The sequence below is a fragment of the Sinohyriopsis cumingii genome, chromosome 5, assembly GCF_028554795.1.
Source record: "Sinohyriopsis cumingii isolate HCF-2022 chromosome 5, ASM2855479v2, whole genome shotgun sequence".
In the NCBI taxonomy this organism is placed as follows: Eukaryota; Metazoa; Mollusca; class Bivalvia; order Unionida; family Unionidae; genus Sinohyriopsis; species Sinohyriopsis cumingii.
Genome location: NC_142965.1, coordinates 53,463,639 through 53,486,161, shown reverse-complemented (window position 1 = coordinate 53,486,161; position 22,523 = coordinate 53,463,639). Strand labels below are relative to the sequence as shown.

The window sequence follows — 22,523 nt, the reverse complement described above, 5'->3', positions numbered from 1 at the left end:
TATGATAATTTCTAAATCTTCCTTAAGTAATGCTTTTTGAATTTGAACCTCAAATCTATCAATCCAATCAGCTGTGGAACTAGGTGGCCTGTAAACCGAACATAAGAGTATTGGCTTTGATTGGGCAAGGGTTACTTCGATCCAGATGCTCTCTACCCCAACGGTCTCTAGATCAACACGTCTGTTATAACTAATGGAACTGTCTACATAGAGAAGAATACCCCCACCCCCCATGGATTCCCTATCTTTTCTTTCAAAGTTGAACCCCTGTATCTGGAGAGCCAAATCATCAGTATCATCGGAAAGAAAGGTTTCACATAGACCTAGAATATTGACTGATCTAGTTTGCTGTAATATTAACTTTATCTCATTCAGTTTAGGGAGGATGTGTTGAATATTTAGGTTGATTACTTGCAGACCTCTTTTGAGGAGGCCAAATACATGACAATTTTGATCAGAGGATTGATCTTCAGACAAGGTAGTATGCCATATATTGTTTTTAGACTTGACAGATTTCTTTACAATGCCTTGATTATTTACATAAACATATGAAGAAGATAACATACAAGATCCATCTGTTGTGCCATGACCACATGTAGTGGATATTTGAGAATGTTCAATATGAGACTGATTTACATACATACAAGAAGACATTGACATATTAGACACTTGGGGGGCCTCAGAGGGAGAAGTAACTTGAACAGTATCACACAGTTGTTTACATGTTAACAAGTTGCACTTTGTACACAAATCAGATAGTGCCTGAAACCTGTTTATAGAATTATAATTATTACATTGAAAAGTGTACACATATTCTAATGCATTTTGTTGCTGGATATGTGTTGCATAGGCCTGTACATCATAGCCTTCTACCTATTGGTATGTGCACAACTTTTGCTTATGTCCTAGTTCATTACAAAGATGGCAGCGAATCTGTTTTCCATGCAGACACCGCTGTGTTACATGACCGTGCTCTCCACAATACAAGCAGTTGTCTGACTCATGCCTAACCCCTTTTATAAGTCTTATGTACTGGTCTATATTCCTAAGGAGCATGGCAGTACCTCTGTTGGACAAGTGGATTTGGTCTCGCTGGTACAATTGTTGGTTCACTCGATTGTCTTTGAAGAAGGTCCAGTATTGCGGAACAAAGAGTATTTGGAAATTTTCACACAGCATACTCAGGGTGTCATTTAGTTGAGTCATAAGTGCATCCCTTCTTGGCGGTAGACCTGAGATGATTATTTTACACTCTGCGTTTTTGGACCTGATGGCATACAACAAACTTTCATAATCATCCTCAATGCTATGACAGAATGCTTGTTCCTGGGCCTAATGTGAAAATCAAATTAAGTTTACTGGCCATTTATGTCAAGCCAAAGTACTTACCCGGTAGATGTATAAGCAGTTGCCTACCTGAAAAAGGAAGCATCATGAAAAGTGCTGAGACCTCTAATTGGTAACATTATTTATTTTGCGACAAGCACTATATGGGTTAGCTGTTAAATAAAAATTGTATATGGCACAAAGTACTCTTTTATATGCAGGACTTCAAACCAATTTGTGGATATTTTTAAACATCACTGTTCTTGAAGTGAAAGAATTCATACAAATTTTGTGAGATTTGCACACCTCTATCAGGCCTGACAGCATCTCTGTTTATTTTCAGATTCTTTGATAAGCTTTTGAGAAGTTTTGTTTTTCTAATTTAATTAACAGTGGCCATATTTGAAGCTGGACTGGAATCATTTGAAATTAAAAAAATGAAAATGTTTAAAGATAGGATGTTTTCTTTCAACGGTCAAATTCTATCAAGTGGTTCTTGAAAATAGCTCATTCAAATATTTTCTATTTTTAGCAATGGTAACCATCTCTAAAAGGCAGGGAAAAACTAATTTTTAGCTTTTTTCTTCTTCTGTATTTAATAACAGCATCCATACTTCATTGCAGATCAGCAATAGTTCAACAAATTTGAAAGAGCTTTATGCCACCCATACAAAATAATGAATAGAAACCTGCCCATCCATGGCACAGCTTTTACAAGGAATCCATGTGGCTTTTCAAGAAAAGTTCATAAATCTTTTGCTGAAAGAAAGGAGATGGATTTTTAACTTAGAATGTTTTAGAGTTTATGCATTGAAGTACAATGCTCACACTGATGTACAATGATCACACTGAAGTACAATGATCACACTGATGTACAATGATCACACTGAAGTACAATGGTCACACTGAAGTACAATGATCATACTGAAGTACAATGATCACACCAAAGTACAATGATCACACTGAAGTACAATGATCACACTGAAGTACAATGATCACGAGAGTTCCTATATTTTAGCAGCCAGATTGTAAAACTTAGAATATTTCAAACAAAATCTTTAAAAAATTGTAATAAAGTCAAATATACAAGTGCGTTTATCAAGAAAAATACAAAGGAAAAGTTTTAATGATTTATTTCTGTTATAACATTGTAGAATTTAATTTAATAAGCAATGATTCTATTATTTTCAATAGTTTAAAGAAAAAACAAACATTTTCATTACAACCCCTTGTGAAAATGTGACTGGAAGTGAATTCTCTGCGAAATATCACTGAAATTCATGGAAATGTTCTTACGTCACCACAGTAATGGTATTTCACCAAATTTCAGTCAAATTTCACTGAGATTTTTCTAAAAAATTTGAAAATATCAGTGTGATTTTGTGATTGAGATTTCACATAAGTTTAAGAGATTTTGCCCCCCAAAATTTTTAAATTGAGTTTTCACTGAAACTTCATTGAAAAAATATCAATGGCCTACAGTACATCATTGATAAAAATCTAGCCTTTAATTTTTAAAGTAATTTATTGTTTGCTTCTTGTACATTTTGAACACTTTTCAACAAAACTTGTATTTCTCATATATGATAGCTCTAATTTTACTGTTAATTTTTGGAACAATTACTTTTTTTCCACATTTTTTTCTTATGCTGTCTTTGCATACCCTGAACTGGGTTCACTTGTCCTCAGATGACAAAATTGTTTACTGTTTTAAAGTAGAAGTCCACTTTCCTCCTAACCTGAATCCAATTTTCCTCAATTTGATCTTTTTTCGTCTATGACCCAGTTTTCAAAAATGGTCTGTTTGGATCCATTATACAACAATCCTTATAATTCATTCCATACATTATTTAACAGATGATCTCTGTAAAAACTTTTCTGATTGGTCAAAAGTCTGTACATGCCCAATGAATCTTCTCATAATGAAAACTGATGGGAATAGGCATGCTTGCTAAGCATAGGGTTTCAAATTTTCTAGCAGGACACTGACATGAATAACAGTCTGAAAAATGTGTAGATATGAGAATTGCTTGAATGCAAAGTTGATTATGGAGCATAATTAGTCAGTTTGTAAGAAAACCGAATGTCAGGATTAGCATTTTGTGTTTTTTGCCATAAAGATTCCAACTACTAACTCTACAGCAGCACGTTAAATAGAAGGAATAGGACCAGATTTGCAAGTCATACAATTTGAAATGGATTCCCTGCAAGAATTTAAGGAGGGACAACACTTAGATCACTGGTGAAAATGATGGTATTGTTGCTAGATACCCATGTCGATCAAAGATAGTCGTATCTTTGCAAAGTTGTTTTCATGGCCCAGAAACTCAATCACCCATGATGCGAGTGGCAGGATATATTGTTTATATCAGAAAATTATTCTAGTTGTTTTAGAATTCTGAGGGAAATCAGTGTAATTATACCATAATAAACATTTTTCATGGTTTGTTTATGGATCGAAGAAGGGCTCATTCAATTGCATGTGATCACAACAGTATCATGGTTTGTACATTCAAAAGTCCAGTCTATAATGCAGGATCTTTATCTTGTGTCATAACAGATGTATAATTTTGTTTCATTTATATTTGAAGTAGTATTATGGTTGATGAAGTGCTATATAATTCGTTACCATTGTTTCATTGAAACCTTTTGAAATGTCAGTGAAAAATTACTGAAATTTCAATAAAACAGTCTATAGTACCTCTGAAATTTTGATGACAAAGAATCCATGTCTACATGGAATCTGTGTTTGCACAGAATTCATGTCCAAACAGAATCTGCATCATTATTATTTGAGCGTATAAAGAAACTGGTTTTAAATATTTAAATTAGCCCTTACGGGTTTTGAAAACATGTACTAATTTTTCAAAACCAGTTTCTTTATATATACAGGAAAAAAACACTCATACATGCCAACCCCTGGCGAGGAAAAAGTGTAATCCAAGCCATCAAAAAGAGTAATCCAAGCAGAAAAAGAGCAATCCACATATAACATGATAAAAATTCACCAAGCATATGTACAAAATGATTTTTATTACATCAATTACAGTTTTCAAGCTTTAACATGTAGCACTTTTAGCTTTCAAAAGCAACAGACTCATATTGCATTTCAAAACACCTTGCACCAGCTGAGACTATGAATGTTTTACACACCATTAGAGTACTTAGTATTGGGTTACAGAGCATGGATCTAAATTCAGTTTTAATTTTGTTAACAATACTGAAAAATCTCTCACAGTCAGCATTAGAATCTTAAAGAACTGATTTTCCTTTCATAACCTGACAAAGAAGAGTAAATTTATATCTTCCAGTTATTGGGTCTTTTAGTTGGGAAATAAGGTGCCAATGCACATCAACTCTGTCCACATGCAACACATTGCCAGGTAGAGTGCCAACCTGATACTTCAGGAATTCTCTAATTTATCGGCAACCTTTCCTGCAGCAAGGTGCATCAAATGATAAGGACAACCTGATATGTACACTGAGTCATTTTTCAAAATATAGAAATGCAACTCCTTTATGAATTCCAGTCATCACTGATGCATTATCAGCTGAAAACCCCATACAGTTCTGCCAACTTATGTTTATTCAAAGCATCATCAAGCAAATCAAAAATGTTTTCTCAAGTGGAATCTGCTGTTAATTCTGGTAATGCAAGAAGAGCACTCTGACTTTGCCCTTTTCATTGTCAAAGTCTCTTACACAGACTGAGTACACCTTTTTGTCATCATAATCACTACTCCCATCTGTGGCAATACCAAACAGCCCAATTATAATGGCTTTGGCAATTTTAAGTGAAGTATCTTCTGCTAAACACTGAACAATATTAGATGATTTTGTTCTTACACATGCATAGTTTCTGCAATTTTGGAATCAGGAAACATCCGTTTAAACAAAGGACCAATGTAGTCTTCTACTGCTAGGGTAGTCCATGTTCTATTAAGAACCCTGTAAATAACACCTCTGCATTTATAAAATTTGTGTTCACAGTTGAGTTCTGCTGTAAAAATGAAGTTACCATAGTATTGGAGTTAGTAAGACAAGCTAATTCAAGGTTTCTTTGTTTTCAAGTATTGTTCCACATCAAATTTACCACCATGACCCATATTAAAATCCTTTCCACAATGCCTGCAATGGACATGAAACTGCCCTAGAATGGAATGCTGTATTATGTAATTAATGTGTTCATCTCTGAATCAATGTTTTGTCTTTTTCTAATCAATCTATGAAATTATTTGAAAACCATTTTTGCTCTCACATACACATTGACTAGAATAAACCTGACTTGACATTTAGTGCCAAAACCCTACAGACTGGTTCTGTACCAGATATGAATTAGAACACAGAACCTGCAAGCTAGATTACAAATTAGAAAACCAGTCTGTTCTTTCCTAACTAAGCCATACAGGTGCAATAAAAAGAAACTGAGGTCCAAAGTTTGAAATTAGAAACCAGCACGTTTATTGGAAATAGGGCAGCTGCTAGAAATAGAACATAATACTGTGAGGAAAGTGCATGCAAGTCTACAGTCAAGCATACTCTTATGTTGTAGTTACGAAGAAGCCGTCTTTCCTAGAATACAGTCTGTGGGATTAATGGGATATTAATAAAAATGAGAAAACAAATTATTAATTTTTCTGGAGGGGTATATACCGAAAATGCATAATCCGAATACGTTTACGCATAAGGCTTAATTTAGTGGAAAAAAAGCATAATGATTATGCCAAAAGCGTAATGGTTGGCATGTATGCATAATGCCAGTATGAAATAAACCAACTGACTATGGCACAGATTTGTCATGGATTCTGGTTTTTTAAAAGCCGCGTATTTGAAATCCCCCTCTTGTATTACAACCCTTGATAAATCCACAGGGAAATAAGAAATCTGCAGGCTTTCTTTTGTTTTAAAATTTCAAGTGGCAACAGTAATCATCTCTCCTGCCACAAGACATACTCTAATCAACATAACATCATGCCCACAAATCAACATGACATGATATCCAATAAATGTAATTGTTGTCTTTCCTGGTTTTTTCCACCAAGAATCTGAATATTCTGTTTTATGCTGATATGCTGACTTTTTAAGAGGCTTCTTGTCCATCTCATCTTCAAAGTTTTTCTACTCATTCGATGCCATTTCTAGACAATGCCATAAGCACAAGCCTGATCGTGCAGACATTTTGCATGAAAAATATGAGAAATTTATAACATCTCAGGTACTAATATAAATGTCAGACTGGTTCCCTGACCATCTCTAATGAATCTAATATGAAACCCAATTCAGACAAAAAACCACAAATAAGTACATTTCCTGATTTGACTACCATAATCACATTTTCATAATTCTTATTTCATTCTGTAAGTCCACAATTTAAGAGTCATTTAAGCAACACTCAAGGTCAAATCATAAGTGTCAGAAGGTCTGAGTTCTACATAATGCCCTTCACACTACCATATATGGAGAAGTAATTAAACTTAGGGCTGAGCCACTTAAACATATACTGTGCTCAGGAAAGACAGATCTTTTAAAACATATATCCCAGGCTACTCTGGTTAATCAAAGAATTCACATGAAAATAAAACAAAATTCCTAATTGCATATACAAGTGACTACTCCAGATTAAAAGATTGAAACTGTCTTCCCTGTCTTAAAAGTATTACAAGACTACACCAATTTTACAAAATAAAAGAACCATAAAAAGTTTAATGGCTTGACATGTAATTGAATAAAACACTAAGCATGGTCTTCTTTGAGTGATTTCATCATGTTTGACACGTACATACACAATATAACAAGTTTATAAAGATGTTTATCTATCATGATTTGCAATAAATACCAGAGGAGAAAAGCAATGTTGATGGAAATTGTTGTTGTTGCTATGGTTCAAATGTCATTTTCAGCACATTATAGTCTAAACATGGTGGCCATTATATTTCTTAGTGGAGGAAGAACCCAGAAAAACCATGGAAAGAACCACTGACCCATGGGAAGCAACTACCAAGCTTTCCCACATACCCATATTGGCCATGCATGCAACTTGAACCCATGTGGACACAGGTGAGAGCTCATTGGTCTGTAAAAGCATTAGACCACTTGGCCACCTCGGGCCCTAGAAAGAAACTGAAAGAATGGATTGTATCCTGATGTGCAATAGAAACATGTATATAAAAGACAGGATGATGGAAACTGAAAGAATGGATTGTATCATGATGTGCAATAGATACATGTATATAAAAGACAGGATGATGGAAACTGAAAGAATGGATTGTATCATGATGTGCAATAGAAACATGTATATAAAAGACAGGACGATGGAAATCGAAAGAATGGATTGTATCATGATGTGCAATAGAAACATGTATATAAAAGACAGGATGATGGAAACTGAAAGAATGGATTGTATCATGACGTGCAATAGAAACATGTATATAAAAGACAGGATGATGGAAACTGAAAGAATGGATTGTATCATGATGTGCAATACATACATTATATAAAAGACTGGTCAATGGAAATCAAAAGAATGGATTGTATCAAGATGTGCAATAAAGATAATGTATATAAAAGACAGGACGATGGAAAATGAAAGATTAGATTGCATCATGATGTGCAGTAGATACATGTATATAAAAGACAGGACGATGGAAATCAAAAGAGTGGATTGTATCATGATGTGCAATAGATACCTGTATATAAAAGACAGGTCGATGGAAATCAAAAGAATGGATTGTATCATGATGTGCAATAGATACATTATATAAAAGACAGGATGATGGAAATCGAAAGAATGGATTGTATCATGATGTGCAATAGATACATTATATAAAAGACAGGACGATGGAGATCGAAAGAATGGATTGTATCATGATGTGCAATAGATACATGTATATAAAAGACAGGATGATGGAAATTGAAAGAACGGATTCTATCATGATGTGCAATAGATACATTATATAAAAGACAGGTCAATGGATATCAAAAGAATGGACTGTATCATGATGTGCAATAGATACATTATATAAAAGAAAGGTCAATGGAAATCAAAAGAATGGATTGTATCATGATGTGCAATAGAAACATGTATATAAAAGACAGGCTGATGGAAATCGAAAGAATGGATTGTATCATGATGTGCAATAGATACCTGTATATAAAAGACAGGATGATGGAAATCGAAAGAATGGATTGTATCATGATGTGCAATAGATACATTATATAAAAGACAGGACGATGGAAATCGAAAGAATGGATTGTATCATGATGTGCAATAGAAACATGCATATAAAAGACAGGATGATGGAAATCAAAAGAATGGATTGTATCATGATGTGCAATAGATACATGTATATAAAAGACAGGATGATGAAATCAAAAGAATGGATTGTATCATGATATGCAATAGATACATGTATATAAAAGACAAGACGATGGAAATCGAAAGAATGGATTGTATCATGATGTGCAATAGATACATTATATAAAAGACAGGTCGAAGGAAATCAAAAGAATGGATTGTATCATGATGTGCAATAGATACATGTATATAAAAGACAGGATGATGGAAAATGAAAGAATGGATTGTATCATGATGTGCAATAGATACATGTATATACAAGACAGGTCAATGGAAATCAAAAGAATGGATTGTATCAAGATGTGCAATAAAGATAATGTATATAAAAGACAGGACGATGGAAAATGAAAGAATAGATTGCATCATGATGTGCAATAGATACATGTATATAAAAGACAGGATGATGGAAATCAAAAGAATGGATTGTATCATGATGTGCAATAGATACATTATATAAAAGACAGGACGATGGAGATCGAAAGAATGGATTGTATCATGATGTGCAATAGATACATGTATATAAAAGACAGGATGATGGAAATTGAAAGAACGGATTCTATCATGATGTGCAATAGATACATTATATAAAAGACAGGTCAATGGATATCAAAAGAATGGACTGTATCATGATGTGCAATAGATACATTATATAAAAGAAAGGTCAATGGAAATCAAAAGAATGGATTGTATCATGATGTGCAATAGAAACATGTATATAAAAGACAGGCTGATGGAAATCGAAAGAATGGATTGTATCATGATGTGCAATAGATACCTGTATATAAAAGACAGGATGATGGAAATCGAAAGAATGGATTATATCGTGATGTGCAATAGATACATTATATAAAAGACAGGACGATGGAAATCGAAAGAATGGATTGTATCATGATGTGCAATAGAAACATGCATATAAAAGACAGGATGATGGAAATCAAAAGAATGGATTGTATCATGATGTGCAATAGAAACATGTATATAAAAGACAGGATGATGAAAATCGAAAGAATGGATTGTATCATGATGTGCAATAGATACCTTTATATAAAAGACAGGTCGATGGAAATCAAAAGAATGGATTGTATCATGATGTGCAATAGATACATTATATAAAAGACAGGATGATGGAAATCGAAAGAATGAATTATATCATGATGTGCAATAGATACATTATATAAAAGACAGGACGATGGAAATCGAAAGAATGGATTGTATCATGATGTGCAATAGATACCTGTATATAAAAGACAGGATGATGGAAATCGAAAGAATGGATTGTATCGTGATGTGCAATAGATACATTATATAAAAGACAGGACGATGGAAATCGAAAGAATGGATTGTATCATGATGTGCAATAGAAACATGCATATAAAAGACAGGATGATGGAAATCAAAAGAATGGATTGTATCATGATGTGCAATAGATACATGTATATAAAAGACAGGATGATGGAAAATGAAAGAATGGATTGTATCATGATGTGCAATAGATACATGTATTTAAAAGACAAATCAATGGAAATCAAAAGAATGGATTGTATCATGATGTGCAATAGGTACATGTATATAAAAGACAGGTTGATGGAAATCGAAAGAATGGATTGTATCATGATTGCAATAGAAACATGTATATAAAAGAGAGGATGATGGAAACTGAAACAATGGATTGTATCATGATGTGCAATAGATACATTATATAAAAGACAGGTCAATGGAAATCAAAAGAATGGATTGTATCAAGATGTGCAATAGAGATAATGTATATAAAAGACAGGATGATGGAAAATGAAAGAATAGATTGCATCATGATGTGCAATAGATACATGTATATAAAAGACAGGACGATGGAAATCGAAAGAATGGATTGTATCATGATGTGCAATAGATACCTTTATATAAAAGACAGGTCGATGGAAATCAAAAGAATGGATTGTATCATGATGTGCAATAGATACATTATATAAAAGACAGGATGATGGAAATCGAAAGAATGGATTGTATCATGATGTGCAATAGATACCTTTATATAAAAGACAGGTCGATGGAAATCAAAAGAATGGATTGTATCATGATGTGCAATAGATACATTATATAAAAGACAGGATGATGGAAATCGAAAGAATGAATTATATCATGATGTGCAATAGATACATTATATAAAAGACAGGACGATGGTAATCGAAAGAATGGATTGTATCATGATGTGCAATAGATACATGTATATAAAAGACAGGATGATGGAAATTGAAAGAACGGATTCTATCATGATGTGCAATAGATACATTATATAAAAGACAGGTCAATGGATATCAAAAGAATGGATTTTATCATGATGTGCAATAGAAACATGTATATAAAAGACAGGCTGATGGAAATCGAAAGAATGGATTGTATCATGATGTGCAATAGATACATTATATAAAAGAAAGGTCAATGGAAATCAAAAGAATGGATTTTATCATGATGTGCAATAGAAACATGTATATAAAAGACAGGCTGATGGAAATCGAAAGAATGGATTGTATCATGATGTGCAATAGATACCTGTATATAAAAGACAGGATGATGGAAATCGAAAGAATGGATTATATCGTGAAATGCAATAGATACATTATATAAAAGACAGGACGATGGAAATCGAAAGAATGGATTGTATCATGATGTGCAATAGAAACATGCATATAAAAGACAGGATGATGGAAATCAAAAGAATGGATTGTATCATGATGTGCAATAGATACATGTATATAAAAGACAGGATGTTGAAAATCGAAAGAATGGATTGTATCATGATGTGCAATAGATACATATATATAAAAGAAAGGTCAATGGAAATCAAAACAATGGATTGTATCATGATGTGCAACAGAAACATATATATAAAAGACAGGCCAATGGAAATCGAAAGAATGGATTGTATCATGATGTGCAATAGATACCTGTATATAAAAGACAGGATGATGGAAATCGAAAGAATGGATTATATCGTGATGTGCAATAGATACATATATATAAAAGACAGGTTGATGAAAATCAAAAGAATGGATTGTATCATGATGTGCAATAGATACATGTATATAAAAGACAGGATGATGGAAATCGAAAGAATGGATTGTATCATGATGTGCAATAGATACATGTATATAAAAGACAGGTTGATGGAAATCGAAAGAATGGATTGTATCATGATGTGCAATAGATACATATATATAAAAGAAAGGTCAATGGAAATCAAAAGAATGGATTGTATCATGATGTGCAATAGAAACATGTATATATAAGACAGGCCAGTGGAAATCGAAAGAATGGATTGTATCATGATGTGCAATGGATACCTGTATATAAAAGACAGGACGATGGAAATCGAAAGAATGGATTATATCGTGATGTGCAATAGATACATTATATAAAAGACAGGACGATGGAAATCGAAAGAATGGATTGTATCATGATGTGCAATAGAAACATGCATATAAAAGACAGGATGATGGAAATCAAAAGAATGGATTGTATCATGATGTGCAATAGATACATGTATATAAAAGACAGGATGATGAAAATCGAAAGAATGGATTGTATTATGACATGCAACAGATACATGTATATAAAAGACAAGACAATGGAAATCGAAAGAATGGATTGTATCATGATGTGCATAGATACATATATATAAAAGACAGGTTGATGGAAATCGAAAGAATGGATTGTATCATAATGTGCAATAGATACATGTATATAAAAGACAGGTTGATGGAAATCGAAAGAATGGATTGTATCATTATGTGTAATACATACCTGTATATAAAAACCATGTTGATTGAAATGTAAAGGAGGAACTCTATCATGATGTGTAATAAATACCTGTATATATAAACCATGTTGATGGAAATTTATAGGGTGCATTCTGCTGATGTAGCCTACAAAGACTTGGTTCTGAATGTTCACTTTTATCTTAGACGCAATGGAAACTTCACGTAAATCATCAATTATTTCCCGTCTGCCATGAAAAAGGCTTTTGGCTAAGGACACTGCCTCTTTAAACGTCTTGATGGAGTTGTTTTCTTTTCTGTACATTTCGGTCAATCTCAGGAAAGCTGTGAAATCCAGGAATCCAGTATCATCCTGTGTGATAAATCAGAAAAAAGGGTCAAATCTAAAAGTGTCCATATGACATGGATGCCTCTGCCAACATGGCACAGCTGAATGGAATTTTATTCAGTATGCAAAGTTCTAAGTCAAACAAGGGCTACAACTCAGTAAAATTTTAACAAGAAATCTGGCATAAAGTAAACCTGACCTAGTTCCTTTAAATATTTAAGACTGGTACTTCATTGGTTCAATTCATAAAGTCCTTTAAAACTTTTTGAGTGGGAATGATATGCATGATGCATGGACAAATGTCACATTTAAACAAGGGCAGTAACTCTGACTTTGATAGAAAACTTGACCTTCCTAATATTAAACCTTGCACAAAATGTATTTTTAACCCATACAACTATCAAGAGTAATTAACTGGAAGCAAATTCTGTGATATACCTAATGGAAAGATATAAGCACAATAATTCTCAAAGTGACAAAAGGCTATCACTGGAACAAGAATCTTGCAAAATTACAACAATGAGTTTCAGAAATGAATTTCACTATACAGGCCAAGACTGCACTATTATATAGTCTCAGTCTGAAATTAGATACCATCAAGCAGTCATACTTGGAATCTGATAATTATTTGATCTAGGCTTTTGTCCCACTTAGTGGTCGACAGGTGAGGCTTACCAGAGCCAGGGGCAAAGAGGTAGGAATGAATGCCTGTTTACTCACAAATCAATGTTATCTGGCTCTACATGGGGCCAATTATTAACATCAGATAAGAAAAAATATATAAATTTTACATCTCATCTAGTATGGATAGAAAACAATTTTTGCTTTTACATATGGTACCTAACTTTCAGGACCTTTTTGTTAGTTTGAAAACTCTAATTTGAATCACAAGAAAGGAAATCAGACAAAATGCTCTAAACATTTGTGCATAGTGTATTACACCTTAAGGCTGCAGTCCTTCTTGTGTCTCTTCCAATCTTGCTTCTGGCACTCTCTGGAGCAGCAGAAGACCTTTCTGCATTTGGCACATACTTTGAAGCCAGTATTCCCTCCACACTTGGTACAGGCAGTTCCTCCTTTTTCCATCATAGTGTCTATAAATTTTGTATGCTCATCTCTAATTGTGGGCTGCTCTGGAATGTCCATCTTGGTGTCCTTTTCTTTCTTTATTTTCACTTCTGCATTGCAAACCAACACTACTTTAAATTTCACCTAAATTTCCTATATAATGTGCCTATATATAGCAACCACTTGCCCAATACGAACAGTCACCACAACTTTACAGTCTAATGGACCCCAATACACTGTGTTTAACACATGATGGATATGTAGTGATCTTTACCTATGATCTATCAACAAATGGCTTTATTCCTGATGTGTGACATTTAATCTGCTTCAGGTCTGGATTAGTGAAGTAGAAACACTTCAGGTCTGGATTAGTGAAGTAGAAACACTTCAGGTCTAGATTAGTGAAGTAGAAAAAGTTTAGGTCTGGATTAATGACACTGAAACACTTGTTTACAACTGGTATCTGGATAGGAATTTCTAATACAGCCTGATCTAATATAGAATTTCTATTACAGCCTGACCTATTTAATTTATAGAGAATTTCTATAACAGCATGGCCTAATCAATTAATAGAGAATGTCTATTAAAGCATGACCTATTTAATTTATAGAGAATTTCTATTACAGCATGGCCTAATCAATTAATACATAATGTCTATTACAGCCTGACCTATTTAATTTATAGCGAATTTCTATAACAGCACAGTCTAATCAATTAATAGAGAATGTCTATTAAAGCATGACCTATTTAATTTATAGAGAATTTCTATTACAGCATGGCCTAATCAATTAATATAGAATTTCTATTACAGCCTGACCTATTTAATTTATAGAGAATTTCTATTACAGCATGGCCTAATCAATTAATAGAGAATGTCTATTAAAGCATGACCTATTTAATTTATACAGAATTTCTATTACAGCATGGCCTAATCAATTAATACATAATGTCTATTACAGCCTGACCTATTTAATTTATAGAGAATTTCTATTACAGCATGGCCTAATCAATTAATAGAGAATGTCTATTACAGCCTAACCTATTTAATTTATAGAGAATTTATATTAGATCATGGCCTAATCAATTAATAGAGAATGTATAATACAGCCTGGCTTAATTAGTTTATACAGAATTTCTATTACTGCCTGATCTAATCAATTAATAGAGAATGGCTAATACCACCTGACCTAAAAATCTGAGAATCTATTACAGCCTGACCTAATTAATTCAACTTATACTTAACAGATTATTGCAATTGTTATTTACTGTTCGTCAACAGGAACAATTTACTGCCTGTCATTTTAAATTCAAAAGACTCTGTCTGATGAATCCTAGGTTTGTACACATCAGTGCATCTTGTACAAATAAATCTAGAATGAATATGTGAGAAATCTTTTCATTATTATGGTTCAAATCTTTAACAAAATGTACTATATTTTATTACTAGCTCATGGTTCTTATGCCTTCTATTATGTATATTTTACTTGTCTTTCATTCAGTTTTAGATATATCATATTTAAGAAAGGCATTCAATATTTGATTTGGTATTGTGCATTTAACACCGTTTCTCAGTTTGGTTTGGTATTGTGCATTTAACAATGTTTTTCAGTTTGATCTGGTGATGTGCATTTAACATTTCTCAGTTTGGTTTGGTGTTGTGCATTTAACACCGTTTTTTAGTTTGTTTTGGTGTTGTGCATTTAACACCGTCTTTCAGTTTGGTTTGGTGTTGTGCATTTAAGACCGTTTTTCAGTTTGGCTTGGTACTGTGCATTTAACTCATTAACCCCTGGAGGTTTTTGTCGTTTTTGCCTGAAATGTAGGGGGAAACGCATTTTGGGGACTATTTCTGAATACATCCTAATACATAGATTTCCAAGAGATTTCATGTTAACCTAATGATTAGTTGTGTTAGAAACATTGTTTTTCATTGGCTATTTCACTCGTGCAGGTGCAGAAGGGTAAAAGTTGGATTTTAAAATGTTTTTTGCTTAACGGACCTATCATTTTCGTATCCAGACCACTCTTTATTCCAAATGTCCATCTTATCCTACTTTTTGCAAAGGTTCACCTGTCTGTGTGTAGTTCAGACCAGTCTGCCTTAGATCTGAGGCCAAAAAGTCTAAAATCCTGACAAAAAATTGGATTCCGACCACAGGCAAATTTTGGGTGAAAAAAATCGGGTACAAAAAAATAGTGCAACTATATGAAACCCAGGAAGACCTTGGGAGAACCACTGACACATGGGAAACTCCTGGCAAGCTTTTTTTTATACATATCTTTTATACCTACTTATAAGGTGACATTTTGCTTTACTGAAAAATCAATTCTTGCTCAGTAAGGGTTGTCTTAAAACTATGACAAACAAAACAATTTGATAAATCTAAGGGTAATGTTGGAAATGTAAGATGGTTGCAGTCTATAAAAATGGTCAATTCAAATATTTTTTTTAATGCTATTATTCCATTCAGAAATTCATTTATGGCATGCACTGTGTTCATAGATTGTACAGCGTTATTTATTACACAATACTTGTATCATTCTATTGTTATATGGATTCTAATAATTTGAAAATATCAGTAAGTTAAATACTACCCACTGCAAAGTGAAGTGTATGTCAATGTTGTTTAATGTGAGTGTTTATTAGCAAATATATTGCTTCCATTTTCTTGCAAGTCCGAAAAAGATGCATTTGTATTAATATTTGTTTTGCTGTATAAACAGTGTTTCATGCAGTAAAAACTTGGATTTCTTTTGTATTTTCCTTTACATTAAATTAAATCTAATTCACAAGTGACATTTCCAAACTTTCTGACAGTTCTACAACTTGGCTTTTAAAGGCAGCACTCACTTTGTTTTCAAGTTGGCAATCATTTTGATTAAGCTTTGAATTAAGTATCTGTTCATTGCCAAGTCGAGTTCTGCAACTTCCTGTGCATGTTTGACCTTAATCCTTCAGGTTGTAATGGCAGTACCCTCTGTTTTTCCATATTACAACCCTTTGATTGAGCCTTGAGTTTGATAGTCGCTCAGTGCCAAGTAACAAAAAGTGGTTGGTTGAACTCCTTGTGATTTTGACATGTGTTCAGTTGCAGCCTATAATGAATTTCACAGACAGTAATATCAAAGTGTTACTTACAGGGCCCAAGTTCAATCTCTACGTAAGCACAAATATATGACAGTGAAGCCCAAGAAATGGAGTTGGATGAGAATTATGTGAGCTAGACAACTATTTACAATGCTGGAGGATTTAACGGACAATACAAATGAATTCTGGGACTAAATTGTATCAGATGATATTAGGTAGTGACATTTACAAGATACTTGAATAAAAAAACTGTGGATTTAACTTTCACTGTTTATCAATAAAACATTGGGAATTAGCATATTATGTGATATTATGAACTGGATCATTCTGAGTAAATACCAGTATGTGACCCATAATTGAAATATGAATTTATTATATGAATTAATTTAAAATGTCAAGCATTATGGATTTTAATGAATTTTATTACAAAAAGATGGATAAATTGTAAGTGTGTGTGTGTGTGTGTGTGTGTCCATGTGCTTTGGATTTTTAATGTAGCTTTAACAATTTTTCAGCCATATTGCTATGATGTCTGCAGTGTGACAGTTTATAGTGATGTCTAGCACTGGGGCATCATGCCCCTGACATGTATCATGATGTCCCACCCAGTCACATTATCCTGACACCAGGCCAACCAGTCCTAACACTAACCCCTTAATGCTGAGTGCCAAGTGAGGCAGCTTTAGTACCAATTTTGTAAGCCTGACAAACTGTAAGTTGTGAATTTATTTGCGACATGTTCCATTGAATAATATAATTGTAGTTTACACTGGTTTTGTCTTATTTTTCCTATATCTATCCAGTTTGGCTTGTTTATTTTTCCAAACTGCAACTGTGACTCACTGACAAGAAGTCACCCCTTCAGGTGGACCTAACTTGCAAAATATATCCCAGCTTATAGGAGGGTCAAAGAGAAACTGTCTGTTGTTAGCCTTAAAGTGGGGGAACAACTTGTAGTCAAGTTGACTTGTAAGGAACTATGTATGGTATCCATGTTAATCAAGTAATGACTCAAATCCAAGTGGACTTGAGACGAGATGCATGTGATTTGTAAAAGCCCGCACCTTAGACCACTCAGCCACCTGGGGATTCCATTAAGTAAATGTGTATCAATAACATCTATTTGCCTTCATTACAAAGTCTTTATTTGCTGTTATGCAAACACATCCCTCAACATAGAGGGTAGGCTGAAATTCAGCTATGGCAGTTAAACAAGACTTGTAGCATAAGTTACAAGTACAAAAGTCTCTCAATATAAAACATACATGATTAAATAAACCTCACAATAATTGACATTAAATTAAAACACCTTACCATAAGACACCTCACTATAAGGCACATTCATATAAAACACCTCAATGTAAGAACCTCTGTATAATACATCTCACCATACTGAACATTCAGATAAAAAACCTTATATAAAAGACACCTAATTATAATACACATTATGATAAGGGACATCCATATCTAAAACACGTCTTGATAAGGGTCATTGATGTCAAAAACTCACTACAAGACACCTCATTATAATATACCTCACTACAGGAATATAAGTATAAAACACCTCACTATAAGGTACTTCCATTATTACTAATATAAGTATAAAACACCTCACTATAAAGTACTTCCATATATTACTAATATAAGTATAAAACACCTCACTATAAGGTACTTCCATATATTACTATTCAGTTCAAGAGACATTAGTATGAGGGACATCATTATAAAACACAACAATATATGCCTCGCTATAAGAGGCACCAGTATACAGCACATCAGTATACAGCACCTCACTATAAGACACTTCACTGTATGGGATATCAGCATGTGTGTGTGTGTCGGAGATTTGAACTTTTAACACATCTTTAACAATTTTTCAGTCATATTGCCACAATATTTATAGTGATGTCTAGCAATGGAGCATCATGCAGACATGTAGCATCATGTCCCACCCTGTCACATTATCCTGACACCAGGCCAACCATTCCTTACACTAACCTCTTAATGCTGAGCGATTGGTGAGGCACTATTAGTACCATTTTATAATTTTTTGTTATGACTTGGCCAGGGTTCAAACCTAGGACCTCTCACATCCAAGGCAGACACTAACCACAACGCCACTGAAGCAGTCAAAATCAGCATTCAGCACCTCATTATAAGACCCCTCACTGTAAGGTACATCAGTATAAAAAACTCACTATAAGATTCCCCAATATGATACACCTCACTATAAAGTCATCTGTATAAGTATCTCACAGTAAGACACCTCTAAATAATATATCTCAATATAAAAGACACATTATAAGACACATCACCATACAAGAAATCTATAAAAAAACCCATCTCACTAAAATACGTCGCACTCTAGAGGACATGAGTTTAAATCAACTCATTATCAGACACATCTGTATAATAATCTCATTATATCTAACATTATATACCAGTATAATACACCTAACTATAAGGAATGTCTGTATAAAGTTCTCACTATAACACAACTTTGTATAATACATCTCAATATAACAGAATCATAAAACAGTATAATATTCCTCACTATAATGACAACTCTGTATAATACATCTCAACATAAGGGACATTATAAACAGTATAACACACTTCACTATTAGGACACCTCTGTATAATTCATCTCAATATAGGGGGCAATACAAACAGTATAACACACCTCACTATAAAGACATCTGTAAATAGTACATCACTATAACACAGTATAAGACAAAAGTCATGAATACCATTTAATTTTTTTCATAGTAATATTATTATTATTTATGCATAGAATATCTGAATATAAGGTAATCTTACCTAAAAGGTAGTCCATGTTTATGGTGCCCATAAAGAGTGTTAAAGTGAGAGCACCATAAATTGTAGATAACAGGAAAGGGGAAATATGTGTGTTTGTGTGTGTGTGATCTAGATTTACATGTAGCATGATGTCCCACCCAGTCACATTATCCTGACACCAGGCTGACCAGTCCTAATACTAACGTCCTAATGTTGAGTACCTAGCGAGGCAGCTGTTAGTACCATTTTTATAAGTATTTGATATGACTAGGCTGGGGTTCAAACCCACAACCTACCACATCTGAGACAGTTGCTCTAACCACAAGGCCAACAGAGCGGTCGAGAAAGGATAAATACAAAAATTATATAAGAAAACACAAAAATTACATAAGAAAACAAAGTTACAGCATTTCTGTGTGAAAGTTACTGGCAGTTAGCTAATACAATCGTTTTAAAACACTACTAGTCAAAATCAATTAATTCCAGTAACAGGTCTAGTCAAAGTAAATTAATCCCAGCAACAAGACTAGTCAAAATGAATTAACCCCAGTAGCATGACTAATCAAAATTAATTAATCCCAGTATAACAACTGAAATGTCTTCATTTGCTTTCACCTTCAGCCTTCAGATCTATCTGCTTATCTTTCCCCTTTTTAATTCTTCCTGAAAAAGGCATATAAACAGCATAGTTTGTAATTTTTGTTTTACTAATTATTATTATCAGACAAGGAATAGTATATGTAAAATAGTATTATTTATATTCAGGTAACTTTTTTTACACAACACTTTGCAAACTTTGAACAGGAAAAAAATTGTGGCTTGTATGTACTGTTAAAATGGGTGAAAAATTACAGACAAAAGAAGAGCTTAAAACTAACCCAGTGGCAATACAGTTGCGTAAAGGAGCTTAAATTGACTCACTGGCAATACAGTTATGTAAAGGAGCTTAAATTGACTCATTGGCAATAATTAAAGGAGCTTAAGACTGATTCAATGGCAATACGGGCCCTGAGTGGCCAAATGATCATTGGCATTATGATCATTGCCATCTCACCTCTGTCTGCATGGGTTTGAGTCTCGGGTTCGGCCAACGTGGATATGTGAGAAAGCTTGCCAGTAGCTTCTCCTGGGTCAGTTGTTCTTTCCGGGATTTTCCCAGGTTCTTCCTCCACCATTTATACTGGCTGCCATGTATAGCCTATCTTGTGCTGAAAAATGGCGTTAAACCCTACAACAACAAAAATGGCAATAGTTATGTAAAGGAGCTTAAAAACTAACTCAAGATAATATTTATTTAACTCTGACATGATTTAAAACAATTCAATGTATGTTCTAATGAGCTTTTTACCAGCATCTTTAAAACAAAATATCAGTGGCTATACAGTTTTGTAAAGTACCTTCAAACTGACTTGATGACAAGAGAAAAAGATGAAGAATGTGCCGTAAGTAAGGTATGCTCTCATGTACAAGTTGGAACCAACTGTAGTCTTCACAGATTCTGATTCTCCATTGCAAAATGTGCTGGTAGACCTGAGTATGCGGTTAATTAGGAGTAGTCTTTAAAAAACAACATAGACCTCTATCTGCCATTTCACAATGTGATGGCAGATCAGGGTCTAAGTTGTCTGCAGTTGGACTCGACTTATACTGGAGTATATATGGTACTGGCAGTACAGTGCATTTTGTATTAGACTGATTGAGATTTGAGATGTAAATGCAACGTTCTCATATGTGATCTCTTTTGCGCAGACCTAACTCCTAATCCACCTTGATCTGGTGGCATTAAATCCTCGTTTCTCTTTTAAGTTCTGACAATATGATAAACACAGGCATATACATTGCCTCAAAAACTCTTAACTTCAATTTGGACTTGTCAACTTTTTCATTTTGGAAACCAGTCTTACATTATTAAACAAAATATTCCAATTCCAACAGAAAAAACATCAATGGGTTGGATAAATTAAATTTACTGTAACAGCAAATTAAAAATAGTTACAAAAAGGTCAACATTTATTGTAAAACAAAACTCGATATTTGTTGCTTCAAGCAGACATTAAAATAAACTTAAATCATCAAACTCGTACCTGAGGTAATGTTCAAATTGGCAAGATTGGGTTGGTTTTCTTTGTCATGTTGGCTTTTTCGCAATTTGACCTTTCCTTTGCATTTTACTTTGTGATCCCCTGTCCAATGCTTCCTTCGGCACTCTTGGGAACAGTAGTACACATCACAGCAACCAGCACATCTCATAAGGTCAAGGTCTTTTCGTTTACAGGTGGCACATTCAACCTGCCAGCTCATGGTGCCTTTAAATTGTCTGTGGCATATAAAAACTTGAAAATATAATTATCAACTCTACCTGATAATTTTCTCAGATGATAATTTAAAAGCACATTTACTAAAGTGTCTTTTTCTTGTGAGAATATTCTTGTGACAAATAAGTGGCCTAATAAAGGTGGCCTCGTGCAAGACAAGTAAAATAGTAACATCAGATTTATCATGGGTCTGGTGAATCAGCACTGAAAGATCATGTTCCATACCCCCATACTACTTTAGGCTTCATACTTTGGCATAGTACCAGACACCCCAAAATAATGATGGAATTTCATCTTATCCTTGACGAATATTACCGATACTGATTCAGGTCCTGTTAAACTGTGACAGATGCCTTGCTTTAGTCATCTTATCCTTGACAAATATTACTCATATTCCTCACTTCTTCTGTCAAAGTGTGACAGATGCCTTGCTTTAATCATCTTATCCTTGACAAATATTACCCATATTACT

The 22,523-nt window shown here is 33.8% G+C and overlaps 1 protein-coding gene across 4 annotated transcripts in view; it reads right to left on the bottom strand.

Annotated features, from left to right (window-relative positions):
- LOC149799182 (uncharacterized) overlaps nt 1-22,523 on the bottom strand; it is a 51,065-nt gene that overhangs the window by 6,508 nt on the left and 22,034 nt on the right. For all 4 annotated transcript variants that reach the window (XM_089958405.1, XM_089958402.1, XM_089958403.1 and 1 more), the window contains exons 2-4: nt 21,821-22,053; nt 13,724-13,959; nt 12,545-12,805 (exon numbers count right to left, since the gene is read on the bottom strand). In XM_089958405.1, the coding sequence (XP_089814531.1) occupies nt 12,545-12,805; nt 13,724-13,959; nt 21,821-22,037 (714 nt within the window). In that variant the 5' untranslated portion in view covers nt 22,038-22,053. The remainder of the gene's footprint in view (nt 1-12,544; nt 12,806-13,723; nt 13,960-21,820; nt 22,054-22,523) is intronic.